Below are 13,807 nucleotides of genomic sequence, written 5' to 3' on the forward strand. Positions count from 1 at the left end.
AAAGCAGAGTAAATTCAGTTGCAATCAAAATTAAAACCAGTATCATTTACATCACTTAATGTTGCTTCAATTTTCATCGGCCGTTGTTTCAATAATATGTTTATGTGTGCCCCAGGAATACCTTCTGGTGTCACATATTAAACACCAGGTGGGGGTATAATTTAAACCTTCACTGGGAGATCTCCTTTCCCAAATATTTCCCAGTAAAATGTATGTACTACAGGCTGCTTCCAGTAAAGCTGGATTTCATGACATATCAAGATAGTTTATTGACCACAATTAGGAAGTTCTTGGCTGTTTTACCAAGGACTTCTGCTTTCAGCTCAGCTAAAGGAAAAATTAGGAAGATTGATAGCAAAACTAGGCTTGTAGTCATTCAGTTACATTAAAACCCCACTTAGGGTAGCAGGAAAGTATTATAAAACAGAAATAAAAATACAACAGTTTCTTCATATCCAATATAATTTGGTTCAAACGAACAGAATACAATTTATATGCATGGTACTGGTATCTTTTGCAAATCCTGGCGACATCTTGATGTTCTGTTTACTGGCAATATATTTAAGCCTTTCGGAATCTATGATTCCTGCGTAAACATTGTCTGCAGCAATTACATGCACAATTATCAGTAAGAATAGCATGTGGTGTCATACGGAATATGTTGCAATTGTTTGGAAAACTAATTCATAAATTAATAGATGGAGCAAGTATATTCTTTTTGGGCGAACATTTATCTTATAAATTTAGGTTGGATTTCAAGGTGATACATGCAGGTTTACTGGAGACTTGCAATATTACAGATCAAATGTCTCTGGTGGAGTTTTATATCATTCAGTGTATTTCAACTTACAAACCACCAAGTATTAATAAATCATTGGATTGTAACAAAACAATCAGCTTGCCTACCTGCCCTGCCTTCCTTCCATTGACTCTAAGTTGCTTAAAAGACCCCCGTTTCATATTAAGATTGAAAACAATTCATACTTATACTTGTTCATTTGCAGTATTTATTGAGTTTATTTATTTGTGCCTGGCCATTTGGATCATTTTCCTCTGTAAATAAATGAACAGATACAATATTTTGGCTCATTTTAATTGGGATCTCTTTATCTATTTTTAGGACTTGGGTGGAGAATAGATGATGGTTTAGGTCATATTTACTCAGAAATATTGAAAATTCAAAAGGATTTACAAACTTTTAAGCACCACTATACATGGCTCCTTGTTTTGCACAAATCTGTGTTGTAATTTCTTTTAATGGCATTGAGCAATACTTGCCATTGCAGCGACTTTTGTGGCAGACCATGGTCTCTAATGGGACTGTGAACCTTTGGTGATTCTTCCTTCTTCTTCTTTTTCCAGCTGACAACCGCCAAATACCCAGTGGTGGTGAAGATGGGACATGCTCATTCTGGAATGGGAAAGGTGAGGGTATAAAAGTTCTCAAAAAAACCCGAGCCCGAGTATTCTCGAGGATACTCACAAACCACCAACCTGCAATAAAATTCAACCAAATACTCCTTTGAGATATGTTGATGTAACCCTTTTGCTAAAGATCTTTTCCCACTTACGTTAACCATGTCATAAACATCTTGTGATGGCAACAATTTTTTTTTTTCTGACCATGTTTCATGATCCTGCCTTCCCAACTATCTGAAATGGGTTTCCTCAGTCATCTTTAGCCATATTAGGATTAAAATAGCATTTCCCTACTCTTTTGTCATCATCCAAGATTAGTCCCAAAGTATTAACTTCTGTTAGGATCACCCATTACCTCAGAATAGGATTATCAGTGGTTCAGCAAAAGAAGTCTCTTTTGTCCCCATGTCCTTTGACTAGCAGGCATAGCCTTAACATCAAAAATTGGTCAGGTTTTTTTTTGGGGTATTCTCAAGCAGCTTTTCACTGTAGCGTAGCATTTCCCCAATAAGTGTTTACCTCAACTTTACAAACTCAGCTCTGTGACCTTAATTAGTACCCTCCCACCAGTGTGACAGCTGCCTGAAATTGACAAGACCTTAATTACAAGTGGAAGTCTTTTGCCTCCTAAGGGTTAGTACCTTCTCAATGTTTATTCCCCAGTGTGTGTCTCTTTACTCACTTGTAATCCCTTCGTCTCCAATGAATAAAAATCCAAATGCCATATTGGTAGTGTGTCATCCTCTTTTTCCAATGGTCCCTGCTGCCCTTTCCCTGTTCAGATATCTGGTAACCCTCCCTTGGAGGGGAGTCATGGGATTGGCAGTGATCTGAAACTGAGGCATAGTGCTCAGTGGGGTCAATCATTTTCACCCTCTAAAAATGTCCTGCTCACTCAAGGCACTTTGACTCAGGAGAAGGGAGAGGGCCTGCAAGGCAACTCAAAAGTTTTTGTTTTTTAAATGCTCTAGATTAATTAGTTGGCTTTCATCTTTGTTTATCTCGGTATCTGTTACATGCTGATCACTTAGATCCCTGCTCTGCCTGGAATGCAAAGTTTATTACCTAGGCCCCAGAGCTGCTAAGCTCCTGCTTCGTGTTTCTTCCCAAGTTGCAAGTAACAGTATGTTCTTTTCCTCTTTCCTAGGTTATTTTCATTGTTGAGAATGAAACCCATTAGATTTGTAATGCATTCCCATTTTGGCTCTGAGGTCTCCAATTCCTCTCCTTTTCAGGGGCAATTGTGGGAAGAATAATCTTTCCTCTCAATAACATCTGTCCCAATTAGCCACAAATAGATCTTCAGTGTTAAAATATTTCCCAGCAATTCCAGCTGCAATATATAATGGATTCCACTTTTGTTTAGGAACAAGTATAGAAATTGATTTTGTTTGTTTCTTTATTTAACTGTACTTATGACCTAGCCCGGTCCTGGAGGCCTTGGGCAGCATAAAACCACAAACAAAGGCCAAAACATAAAGAACCCACAGTATAATGAAAACACCATGAGAAAGCAAAAGCAAACTCAAGATAGCTACCCACAACCATTCAGCTGGGACCAAAGACTTGTTAGAATTGAGCTTTTGAGCTGTTTCCAAAACATCTGCAAAGTGGAGGCTTAGAAACTTCTGCAGGGAGGGTGTTTCCACCAAGAAGGCCTGCTGTCTGATCCTTACCTGCTTTACCTCACAAAACAGGGGTGGGGTGGAAGATTCTCTCTGGAAGACCAGACTGGATGAGTACATTTGGCTGGAGAGCTGTTGCCTGATGTTTGTGAAAACAATGAAAAACAAAAACAAAGGAACAAAAGTTGACAAGAACAGAAGAGAAACAAACCCACACACTCCAGGCAATTTCACTCGTTGTTGTTAAAGGCCTGAGGGAAGCCAAGTTTTTAAAGCCCTTCAAAATACCAGCAGGGTGGGAGCCATCTGGATCTCAGGGAGAGCTTCATTCCAGAGAGCAAATTCTACTATAGAGAAGGGGCATTTCTGGCATCCTGACAGATGGCATTATTCAATCAAAGGAACTCAAGAGAGTGCCTCTGGATTGGTCAAGATTAAATCAGGCAGCTTGATACTATGGGGCAGAGGTGGGTATTCAGCAGGTTCTAACCAGTTCTGGAGAACCGGTAGCGGAAATTTTGAGTAGTTCGGAGAACCGGCAAAAACCACTTCTGACTGGAGATTTCACAGTATCCTTCCCCTGCCACACCCACCAAGCCACACCCACAGAACTGGTAGTAAAAAATTTTTTGAATCCCACCACTGCTGTGGAAGATATGTGGTTCCTTAGGCCCTGTGCCATGTAGGGCTTTAAAGGTATTGTCCAGTACCTTGAACCACGAAGTCCAAATGCTTACATCACCATACCAAGGCATGCCTATCGCTGCCATCATTGCTGCAATCTAGACCAATTGAAAATTCAGAGTGGTCTTCAAGGGTAGCACTGTGTAGAACATGCTACAGTAGTTAGGCCATGGGGTGACCAGGGCATCAGTGACTATCTGAAGAGCCTCCCATTCTAAGAAAGGACCGAACTTGGTGCACCAGATGAAGCTGTGCAAAGGTCTTCCTGGCTAAGGCTACAACCTGGTCCTCAAGCAGGAGCTGTGAACCTAGAAAGATTGCCAGTTTGCACACTCTTAAATGGAGGGATGCAATCCCACCCAGTCAGAGATGGAATATAGACTAAATACCCCCGGCCACTTAATTTTGGTGGGATTGAGTCAGAGATGGTCTCTCCCTGACCAAATCTGCATAGCTTCCAGACACAGGGATAGAACATCAACAGTCTTACTTGACCAATCCAGAATCATCAATGTATCAAACCCCAGACCAGTGGATGACCTCACACAGTAACTGAAAAGGAGATGAGAAGAATGGAGCCATGTGCATTTCCACAAAAGAGGGGCCAAGAGAATGATTTCTCTCTCCTCTGCCCCCAAGAATACCAACAGGAATTGGTCTAGAGAAAGGAAGAGAACTACTGTATATGTGTGTTTCCATTACCCAGCCCGTGGAACTGACTTAGAAGGATACTGTGGTTGACAATATTGATAGCTGCTAAAAAATCAAGAGCAGAAAGGATGGATGCACCATCTTCATCTGGCTCTACCATAAGTCGTCTACATCAATGACCAAAGCTGTCTCAGTACTAAATCTCAGGCTGAAGCCTGAGAGAAATGGGCTCAGATAACCCATTTCATCCAGGTTTTTACCAACTGCAGACTGATCACCATGCCAACAACTTTTCCCAAAAAGGAAAGATTGGAGACTGGATGATAGATGTCAAAAATCAATTGGGTCTGAAGATGGCTGGCATCATTGGCTCTTTCAAGGCAAGAGGCATCATCTCCTTTGTCAAAGAGGCTGACACTACAGAATGGACCCAACGATTAGATAAGAATTTCTGCTAATTTTTGATGGTGGGCTGAATCCATGAGAAAATGATGTCAGTAGGCTTCTAGCACTATCTATTTAAATTATTGTTGTTTTTGTTTTTGTATTTTCATGCTTAACATTTTGGGGAAAATAAATAAAAATAATGGGCTACAGGTAGAAGGCACTATTGTATTCCTGTATGACGTGATCAAATGAGGAAGAGAAATTCACACAATAAAACCTCATCAGGAAATATGTAAAACATGCAATTTGGGAGGGTAGATCTGATTTCAAAATTCAGTTGCTGAAATGTGGGTGATGTAGGCTTATTTGCTTATATTTGATACAGTAAATGCAAAGGCTTCTGTTTGTTACAGGTCAAGGTGGAGAACCAGTATGATTTCCAGGACATTGCCAGTGTAGTAGCTCTCACCAAGACCTATGCCACCTCAGAACCTTTTATTGATGCCAAGTATGATATCCGTATACAGAAGATTGGCAATAACTACAAAGCCTACATGTGAGTCTGGTGAAAATTCCCCTTGTTTATATTTCCTTACTCTTAGCAAATGTTGCAACTTCCCCCCTAGAAGCTTCTTGACCTGCACTTGATCCCACTATTACTTAAATCAACTTTCTTTCTACTTGCCTCCTCCCATCAGCAGAATGATGTCTTCCATGAAGCTTTATTGATCCTGGTCAGCATTTTCAAGTCACTTTCTAGAAACAATCCTGTAAGAGGTGACCAAATGCAAAAGTTTGGGTCTCGCATCTTTAATAAGTGATCTAAGTGTGAATTTTGGCAAACGCACATTGTCACATAAGATTGAAATATCTACTTTTGCTGAAATTCTCTCTCTTTTTTTACAAACAATGAGAGATACCCCCCCTTTTTGGGCGGGAACTATATTTGTGCTATCTCTGAAGGAAAGTTTAGATTGTACCTCTTTTGAGGACTCAGTTTCTCAAAACACCATATTTAATATACCCTTCATTTGACAAGCCCCATTTGAATTAATTCCCCCTTCTCAATCTGTATCAGTCTCTTTCCTGCTGTTATTGACCTCCTTTTTCAAGGAAACATTTGCTTTCTGTTTCCTCACTGGATCTTTAATACAATGTCCTCTTTCCCCTGGCAGGAGGACCTCTGTTTCAGGCAACTGGAAAACCAATACTGGCTCTGCCATGTTGGAGCAAATAGCTATGTCAGATAGGTGAGTGGCATAGATGGGGAAATATGATTGGGTAGATAGAAGGGATTATAAATAAATGCTTAGAATAGGAGGACTCTTCCTCTCTATGGCTTCCCAAGCTCTATGGCTTCCCAAGCTCTATGGCTTCCCAAGCTCTATGGCTTCCCAAGCTCTATGGCTTCCCAAGCTCTATGGCTTCCCAAGCTCTATGGCTTCCCAAGCTCTATGGCTTCCCAAGCTCTATGGCTTCTCAAGCTCTATGGCTTCCCAAGCTCTATGGCTTTCCAAGCTCTGATTAAACATATCTGAGTGAAAGTGATAAAATTAGGAGGGCTCTGTACTTGTGCTACGTTTATAATTTTGTCTCTGTTCTTCAACTTTTCCATTCTGCGGTAGGTACAAGCTATGGGTAGACACTTGTTCAGAAATCTTTGGTGGTTTGGACATCTGTGCAGTAGAAGCTCTACATGGCAAGGATGGGCGTGACCACATTATTGAGGTGAGGTGTGGGAATGCTTATATTTTAATGAATATACCAGGGAACACAAACCTTTTTAAAAATTGCTAAAAGAAGGGAAGATTAGAATTTATAAGGTAAAGAGCCAGGTTAAAGGGTTCTTTTTAAATTGAGGATTTTAAAGCAAATCAGCTCTTTTTAACAAGTTGGTTCTCAAAATAATGAAACCTCAACATAAATGTGTTTTTAGGATACCGGGACAGTATTGTATTCTCTCTGGCCAAAGAGATTTGAGTTGAAATCCATTTTCAGCTGCAATACTCACTAGATGGCATCAGGCCAATGACTTTCTCTCTCCCGTTTTACTCAAAAAATACAGCATTAATTTATTCTGTCAGGGAACCTCTGTTATTGCTATTGTTGCAGCAAACCTTATGGAGATTTACTAAAAAGATTTGGGGAATAGTTTGGAAAAACCTTGACCCACATTAAAATTTAATGTTTTTACTAATATTCAGAATATATACTGTAGTTCAAAGCAACTAGCAGTTAATGTTAGGGTCCTTTGAGTGATAAATATATATATATGTATATCACTCTGCTTCTACTGCAGTTTTTGGTGCATGTATATTTTGTCAATTGATGATGATATGCAATTGGTTTTTCCATGTTACAGGCAGTGGGACAAACTGGCTTAGTTCCAGTTACTTCCTGGCTACGTGGATCAGACTGTATTCTTTGAGTCACCACCGATTGCACCATGTGGTTTTGTTAACACTGTTGCTTAGTGTTTATACACACAGCACACATAATCCTTCCAACAAATACCCAGTAATGGTGGTCATCTTTTATTACTACCATTCTGCAGATGATTATCTTCTGTAGGGAGAGGGGCTGTCAGAGGAAATATGTTCTCTGGATGCTACCCATATTTCTTATTACCTATTTGTTTTCATCCCAAGTTGAAACTTCTGCTATTAATTTGCTAGTGCCATTAATGTTTAAAAGTAGGCATTTTAAAACACACACAGACACACACACACACACATGTCATTTCCTGCAGAAGGTCTTGGAGTAATTCACACATGTTCTACTTGGGAAACAGGGAAACAGCTCACTTCCTGTTTGTTCTTGTTCTTTCCTCAGGTGGTGGGATCATCCATGCCTCTGATTGGAGACCATCAGGAGGAAGATAAGCAGCTGATTGTGGAGCTGGTAGTGTCACGCATGGCCCAGGTCCTTCCTCGCACCCCAGTGCCCTCCCCTGTGCGCTCTGCCTCAGGACAGCATGCCCAGGTATTACGACTTTGTTTTTCATCATAAACACTAGTCATTACTCGTTTTTTGTTTTTCCCCTGTAGCTTATGTTTAGTCACTGCTTACTAGAAATGGAAGGAAAGGAGTCAGAAGGAGGAGGAAATGCTGGGTCAGAGCAGCAAACTGTCATACTGAAGTTTACAGTAGATTGTGGCAACAGTAGTGAGGGACCAGGCACAGGTTGCCTGCATTAGGACCAGGGTTAGTATCTGAAATTTCTCATTAAAGTTGTTGAGTCAGAAAGATGCAGAAGATTTCAGCATGAGGGACTCTTTGATTTTGATAGTTTTGATAACAAAAACTCCTTTGTTTTTGATAATGGACAATTAGATGACTTAGGAAAACCTACACGATGAAGTTAAAGTCAATATTTCTTTCTATCTATTTGATCTCAAGCACCTGGTGTTCTTCTATAATACTGTAGAGATTTCATTTAACTGCCATGGATAATAAACGTTGGTAGATTGGTCTACTTTGAATTTGTCCAATCTCACTTTCAAGATCTTAAAGAGCAACTCGGCTGGATGTTATCCAGCGTTCTGTTTCCCACAGTAATTGCCAGCTAGAGGCCACTGTGACATTCACAAGGGCCACCAGGTCCTCCTATTCATGGTTCTTAGCAATAGGCATTCAGAGGCATAGTGCCCCTAATTCTAGAAATACCGTATATAACCGTCTTAAGCAAAATGGCTATTATTTGTCTAATGTTTCTTAAAAGCCATTGAAGTTGGTGGCTGCCATAACACTTTGTATTATGAAGAAGAATGCTTCTCTTCTGTTTTGAAGCTTTTCCTTAGCTAAATTGCTATCATCACATCTGTCAAAACAAATTTCAGCTGTTTAGACACAACCCCCCACCCCACCCCAATGTATTGCCAAGCATCTGGGGAAAAGGAAGGGCAAAGAAAACTCTTTGTTTGTCAATCCATTCCTCATGTTTTGTGATGAGTGTATATGGTTCCCAGTATTTGATGGCTCCAGTGGAGAAAGATTCCTCCATGTGTCATCTGTTTGTTGTTGTTTTTGATTGAATGTCTGAATGGGAAGCCTACTAGGGAAAGATTTACAGACATTCTTGTATTACATGGACGATGCTACAAAGAAGATAGGATATTGCAGAAATAGGAAAATTATAGATGGGCAGAATGGGATAAAAGGAAAGAAGGATAAGTTTTGATGCATGCTCCTGCTTTTGTTTGTTTTCATTCATAGGCTCAGTCAGCTCAAGCTGGACAGAGACAAGGCCCTCCAGCCCAACAGAGACCTCCACCCCAAGGTGAATTATGCTTTGGGGGAAATTGTGGCTCAGGCGGGAGGCATCAGAACATGTTTTAAAGGGAATTTTAGCACATTAGGTAGGCTAAAAACAGTCTTCCCTCTATCTTTCAGGAGGACCTCAGCAGCCACCTCCAGGCTCCCAGCGCCCTCCATCTCAGCAACGCCCCCCTCCCCAAGGCCAGCAACTCTCAGGCCTTACCCCACAGCCCGGTGGTCCCGCAATGGGTCAGCGTCTGCCCAGCCCCACCACCCAGCAGCCCCCACCACAGGCTCAGCAACGTCCTGCAGGGCAGCGCCAGCCTGGACCTGGAGTCCAACAGTCTCGCCAGCAGGGGCCACCCTCTGCTCCACAGTCCCCCCAGCCGCAGAGGGGGCCGAGCCCCAGTGGCGGAGGACAGCAACAGTGGCAGCAAGGTTCCCCCCCGCAGCAGCAGCGGCCCGCAGGGGCTGGCCTGCCCAAGACAGCATCTGGGGGCCTCCCAGGGCAACAGCAGCAGCCCCAGCGCCCTCCAGCAGCCGGCAGTCAACCACGGCAGCATCCACGGCAGGGCAGTCAAGGGGGCCTGACCCAGCAGCGCCCACCGGGAGCAGGAGCACAGCAGCAGCGCCCAGCACCACCCACTACCCAGCAGCCGAGGCCCAGTACTCAGGGGCAGGGTCCCGGTGGCCCAGGGCAACAAGGGAACCGCCCTCCACCAAGCCAAGGAAAGCCACAAGTTGCCCAGAAACCCAGTCAGGATCTGCCTCCTCCACCCCAGCCCCAGCTGAAGTAAGCGTTGGACTCTTGGGTTCTCTGTGGAAGGGAGCAGGGTTAGGCAGGCTCCAAGACCTAATTTTTGCAATGTGGGGATTTTGTTCCTAGCTAAACAGGGGCATGGTAGGTTGCCATGGTGATCTGGTAACCTCAGATACTTAAGGGCACAAGCCGTGCTACATGCACTTTCCCCTAACACCAATTCAGGATCACTTTTGCAAATTCAGTGTGTCGTCATTCTGTGTCCTTTTCACTTTTGTCAAAGTTCACTAAGGGGTTAGGGGAGAATATTAAATGAAGGATGATTAGGTGTATTAGGATGACAAAGCAGGGAAGAGAACGAAAGATCACATGCTTATAAGAAATTCTTCACTGTCATTATCACACAGCTGTCTTGCTTTTTTATGTTTGCTTTTGTTTGCCACTGTGAGAACTAGACACTACTTTTTATACAAAAAGATAACTCCTCTTGAAACAAAAAAAGAGTTACTTGATTCTCCACGTATACAAGCTCATCATTCGAAAGGATGCGGAAAAAAAACACCTCATCTTTTAAGATGTCACGTTCCCAAGTTGAAATTTGAAAAAATGATTTTTCTAAAAAAAGTACACTTTAAAACCCCTAACTACAGTATATAAATCAAACCTTGCAGGATAATTTTGAAGCTGAGGGGTTGGCATAAATTTAGGAACGATGTATCTCATCATCACTTGCGCTGCCTGTGACAAGTGTTTCCCATAGCCGTCTCTCAGGGGTGGCATGGAAACAGGGGTGAAATTGTTTGACCAGTGAAAGGGAGGGCAGAAAGTGTTACCCTCACTTTCAATTGGATTTGCAAGTTATGCCAGTTATAGGAAGCCAGGGATCAACAAGAAGATTTTTTTTTTTCTTTTTGACAGAGAAGCAGTTACATACAAGGGCAGCAGCACTTACAGGGCTTCAGAAAAGCACTTCTTGCTGAATAACTTCTTCAGATATTTTGCTGCAGCTCTTCGTTCGCCCAAGCTTGCCAAAATCACACAGAGAGTTCATGCTCTTCTGCTCTCCATTCAGCAGGATCCGTCCATAATGAAAAGAAGGGGAAAGAATTGGAATGGGAGGGAAGGGAGTTTCAATTAGAAGAAAATGACTGAGAATTTCCCTCTCCAAATTCTTTCGGCTTTTCTGTCGTGTTTTCCTGCTGCGGGAATCATTTCCCTAGTCTTTCCCTACTGGATGCGCCCTCCTTTGAAGTATTAAATTAGGGCTGAGGGGGGGGGACAATGTGGCCTCTCAATGGCCTTGCCCCCTTTGCAGCTTTGTGCTTGCTTCTTACCCTACTCTTGAGAAGGAGGGCAATGCTTCCCAAACTCCCCTTTCTTCTCTCCCAGCATTTCAGACAAAGCAAGTTCTGTTGCCTGACCTGATTTTAATAGTGTGTTTCTCATTTCTCCTCTCCGTCTACCCCTCCCTTTTTTTCCTGGCCCCCCCATTCCTCCCTCACTGTTCCTTAGCAAATCCCAGTCTCTGACCAATACCTTCCCCCTTGCAGAGGCACCGGTGCCGCGGGGCAGCCTTAGTCAGGATGAAGTGCGTGCTGAGAGCATCCGCAGCCTCCGACAGAGCTTCGCCAGCCTCTTCTCCGACTGAGAAACTTCCCCTCTCTACTGCGACCCTTCACTTCCCTGGGCCTAGATCCCTTTCCCTGTCTTCTGAGACTGTGAACCCCTTGTCCCTTCGCTGCTTTGACCCATTTCCCCGTGGGAATGCTCTTCCAAAATGAATCTATTCATTTGTTTATTTATTTTTAATCCCACCCACCCCTTTTTTTTTTGGAAGAATTTCTTCTGCCCTCCCCTCCATGAATGGCAATCCCATGGAAAGGGGGAAAGCAATACGTATCCCTGGAGATCCCTGGGGAAAGGAATGGCACCTGCTGGAAATGGTCAGAGCTAGAAAATGGGTTGATATGAAATTCCCAGGCTTTTGAAGCCGGTCATTCTGAATGTAAAGAGGCTTGGTTGGTTTAAAATTAATTTGCTTGTGTACTTATTTCTTAGATTGATACAGCTGCTCATCTCATGTTAGGTGACTCTGGGTGGCTTATAATGAAAACATTATCTGTACAGAGCAATTATCTGGAGAGAGAGTGATACATGTACACACACACATGCACCAAAACAGAACCTTCTCTACCCTAAATGCAACAAGAACTTCACAGTCTTCTGGGTAGAAGGCTCTGTTTATGTTCCCTTAAAATCCTAAATCTTCCCTCTGCCGCCATCCTTCATTCTAAGAACCTATTTTTTGCTCTGTTTTCTATGACTAATTCTGTAGCATTTCAGCAGAATATATTATCCCCATGCAAATCAAACCTGCCGATTATCAGAGAGCTTCCTTCCTTCCTTCCTTCCATCAGGATCTCCCTTTTCATCCAGAGGCTGCAGATTTCTCAACATCTCTTCTATATAAATATGCAAACTTTATGCCTGGTTCTCTTCTCCCAGCCTAGGGGCCCCCAAGCTTGGGGAAAAAGGGAGAGGAGAGGGGTCTCCAGGGATCTCTATACATAGCATGAGGGAGGGGACTTTTCCTGGGACCCATGTCTGTGTTTGTGGCCACAAAGATGTCTATGTTGTTGTTTGTGAATAAGCCAGTCAATTGCCACTTGCCCTTTGCACAATCCTGTTGTCCCCATTCCTTAGCTGCCCGCTTCCAACTCTTGTTGCCTTGGCTGCAGGTTCCGCCCCCACTTCAGCAATGTGCAACTTTATTCCCATGCGTTTTGGTAACCGTATACTCGGCAAGCCTTAATCTAGACATACAATTCCTTTCCATCCTACCTCACACTGTTTTTTTCCCCCCTCCACCCTCCTAATAACACTGCAGAAAACTCCCAGTCTGTCACTCCACCGTAAGCTTTAGCACCTACTGATCATCAGGAAGGTGCTGGGCAGGGCCAATGAGGTACTTTATCCTCAAACCTTTTGCTAACCTGGTTTAGACCCCAGTTGTCATGGAGGAGAGACAATTGGCCAATATTTGAGTTTGTGTTGGAGAATGCAGTTGTTTTTGTCAAGCCCGTTTCCTGTTCTTCCTCCCACTTGGCCAATCAAATCTATCTGCTCTTCTCCCAAAACAGCCATAGTACTGCCACTATAGCCAAGGGATGCTTTTTCTATTTTGATGACTGAAGAAATAAAACTTCATCCCTGATGGACACATACAAAGGGTTCACACCCAAAAGCAGAACTTGGTCCCCTCCCTCTCCCCCTTGTATATAACTCAAGAGAGAAACACCCCACTCTATTTTTGTGATTCTCCTTTATCCCTAAAGCTGTGTCAATTACTCTTGTCCCCTTCTTTGAAAGATCATGGGGACAGGGCCACTTAACGCGTGATGGTCTGATAGCTGCAAAGTCGCGTGTTGTAGCTGTGTTGTGACATGACGCTTTGAGCTGTGTTTGCAACTTAACTGTCAGGTTGGGGAGGGGGATATGCAGCAGAGGCTCAATCCCTGTGTATTACACCCCCTTTCCATTCTTCAGCCTCTTCTCCCCAGAGATCTATTCCTTTGCCACCAAGAGATCTGGGAAGGACAATTTAAAGTGCTAACTTGGTATCTTTGTTATTTATTCTTGTCTGGAAAGTGCATCCCCCTCGCACACTATTTTGGTGGGAATAGAGGCCTTTCCTATTGCTGTGATTCTGTCTCTGTGAATCAAAGTTTCAATGGATCAGTGATGTAAAAAACCATAAATAAATAAATATATCTATATTAAAAATCTGAATGCTTGCTGGAAAATGCATGTTCTGTCACTGAAATGAAATCAATGCACACACAGAGACACTACATGTGCAGAGAGATGAAGCAAAAAGGGTATGATGATGACATCAAAATGGAGAAGCGAATCGATGACAGCAAGTATATGTAGTATGGGAAGAAAGGGGTGTGGATTTTCTTCTGTTTTTGTGGCCTCGAATCAACAACACGTAGATGTAATCTGTCCCTGCTGGTGAGCTTCC

General features: G+C 42.8%; 1 protein-coding gene and 1 long non-coding RNA gene across 3 annotated transcripts in view; one reads left to right on the top strand and one right to left on the bottom strand.

The window, feature by feature from the left end:
- Positions 1-13,572, top strand: part of SYN1 (synapsin I) — a 110,605-nt gene extending 97,033 nt beyond the window's left edge. For both annotated transcript variants that reach the window (XM_087956657.1, XM_026684146.2), the window contains exons 6-13: positions 1,363-1,425; positions 5,180-5,322; positions 5,942-6,016; positions 6,392-6,494; positions 7,599-7,748; positions 8,982-9,045; positions 9,159-9,816; positions 11,296-13,572. In XM_087956657.1, coding sequence (XP_087812783.1) covers positions 1,363-1,425; positions 5,180-5,322; positions 5,942-6,016; positions 6,392-6,494; positions 7,599-7,748; positions 8,982-9,045; positions 9,159-9,816; positions 11,296-11,431 — 1,392 coding nt within the window. In that variant the 3' untranslated portion in view covers positions 11,432-13,572. The remainder of the gene's footprint in view (positions 1-1,362; positions 1,426-5,179; positions 5,323-5,941; positions 6,017-6,391; positions 6,495-7,598; positions 7,749-8,981; positions 9,046-9,158; positions 9,817-11,295) is intronic.
- LOC148132321 (uncharacterized) lies at positions 770-10,818 on the bottom strand. Its single transcript, XR_015747839.1, has 3 exons — positions 10,736-10,818; positions 3,096-3,183; positions 770-1,411 (listed from the first exon to the last, which is right to left on the bottom strand). It is a non-coding gene; the product is annotated as an uncharacterized LOC148132321 (long non-coding RNA).
- Positions 13,573-13,807: the final 235 nt, after the last annotated feature.

The sequence above is a fragment of the Notechis scutatus genome, chromosome 2, assembly GCF_049901735.1.
Source record: "Notechis scutatus isolate UNSWTSFEM ecotype Mainland chromosome 2, rNotScu1.2, whole genome shotgun sequence".
Lineage (NCBI taxonomy): Eukaryota > Metazoa > Chordata > Lepidosauria > Squamata > Elapidae > Notechis > Notechis scutatus.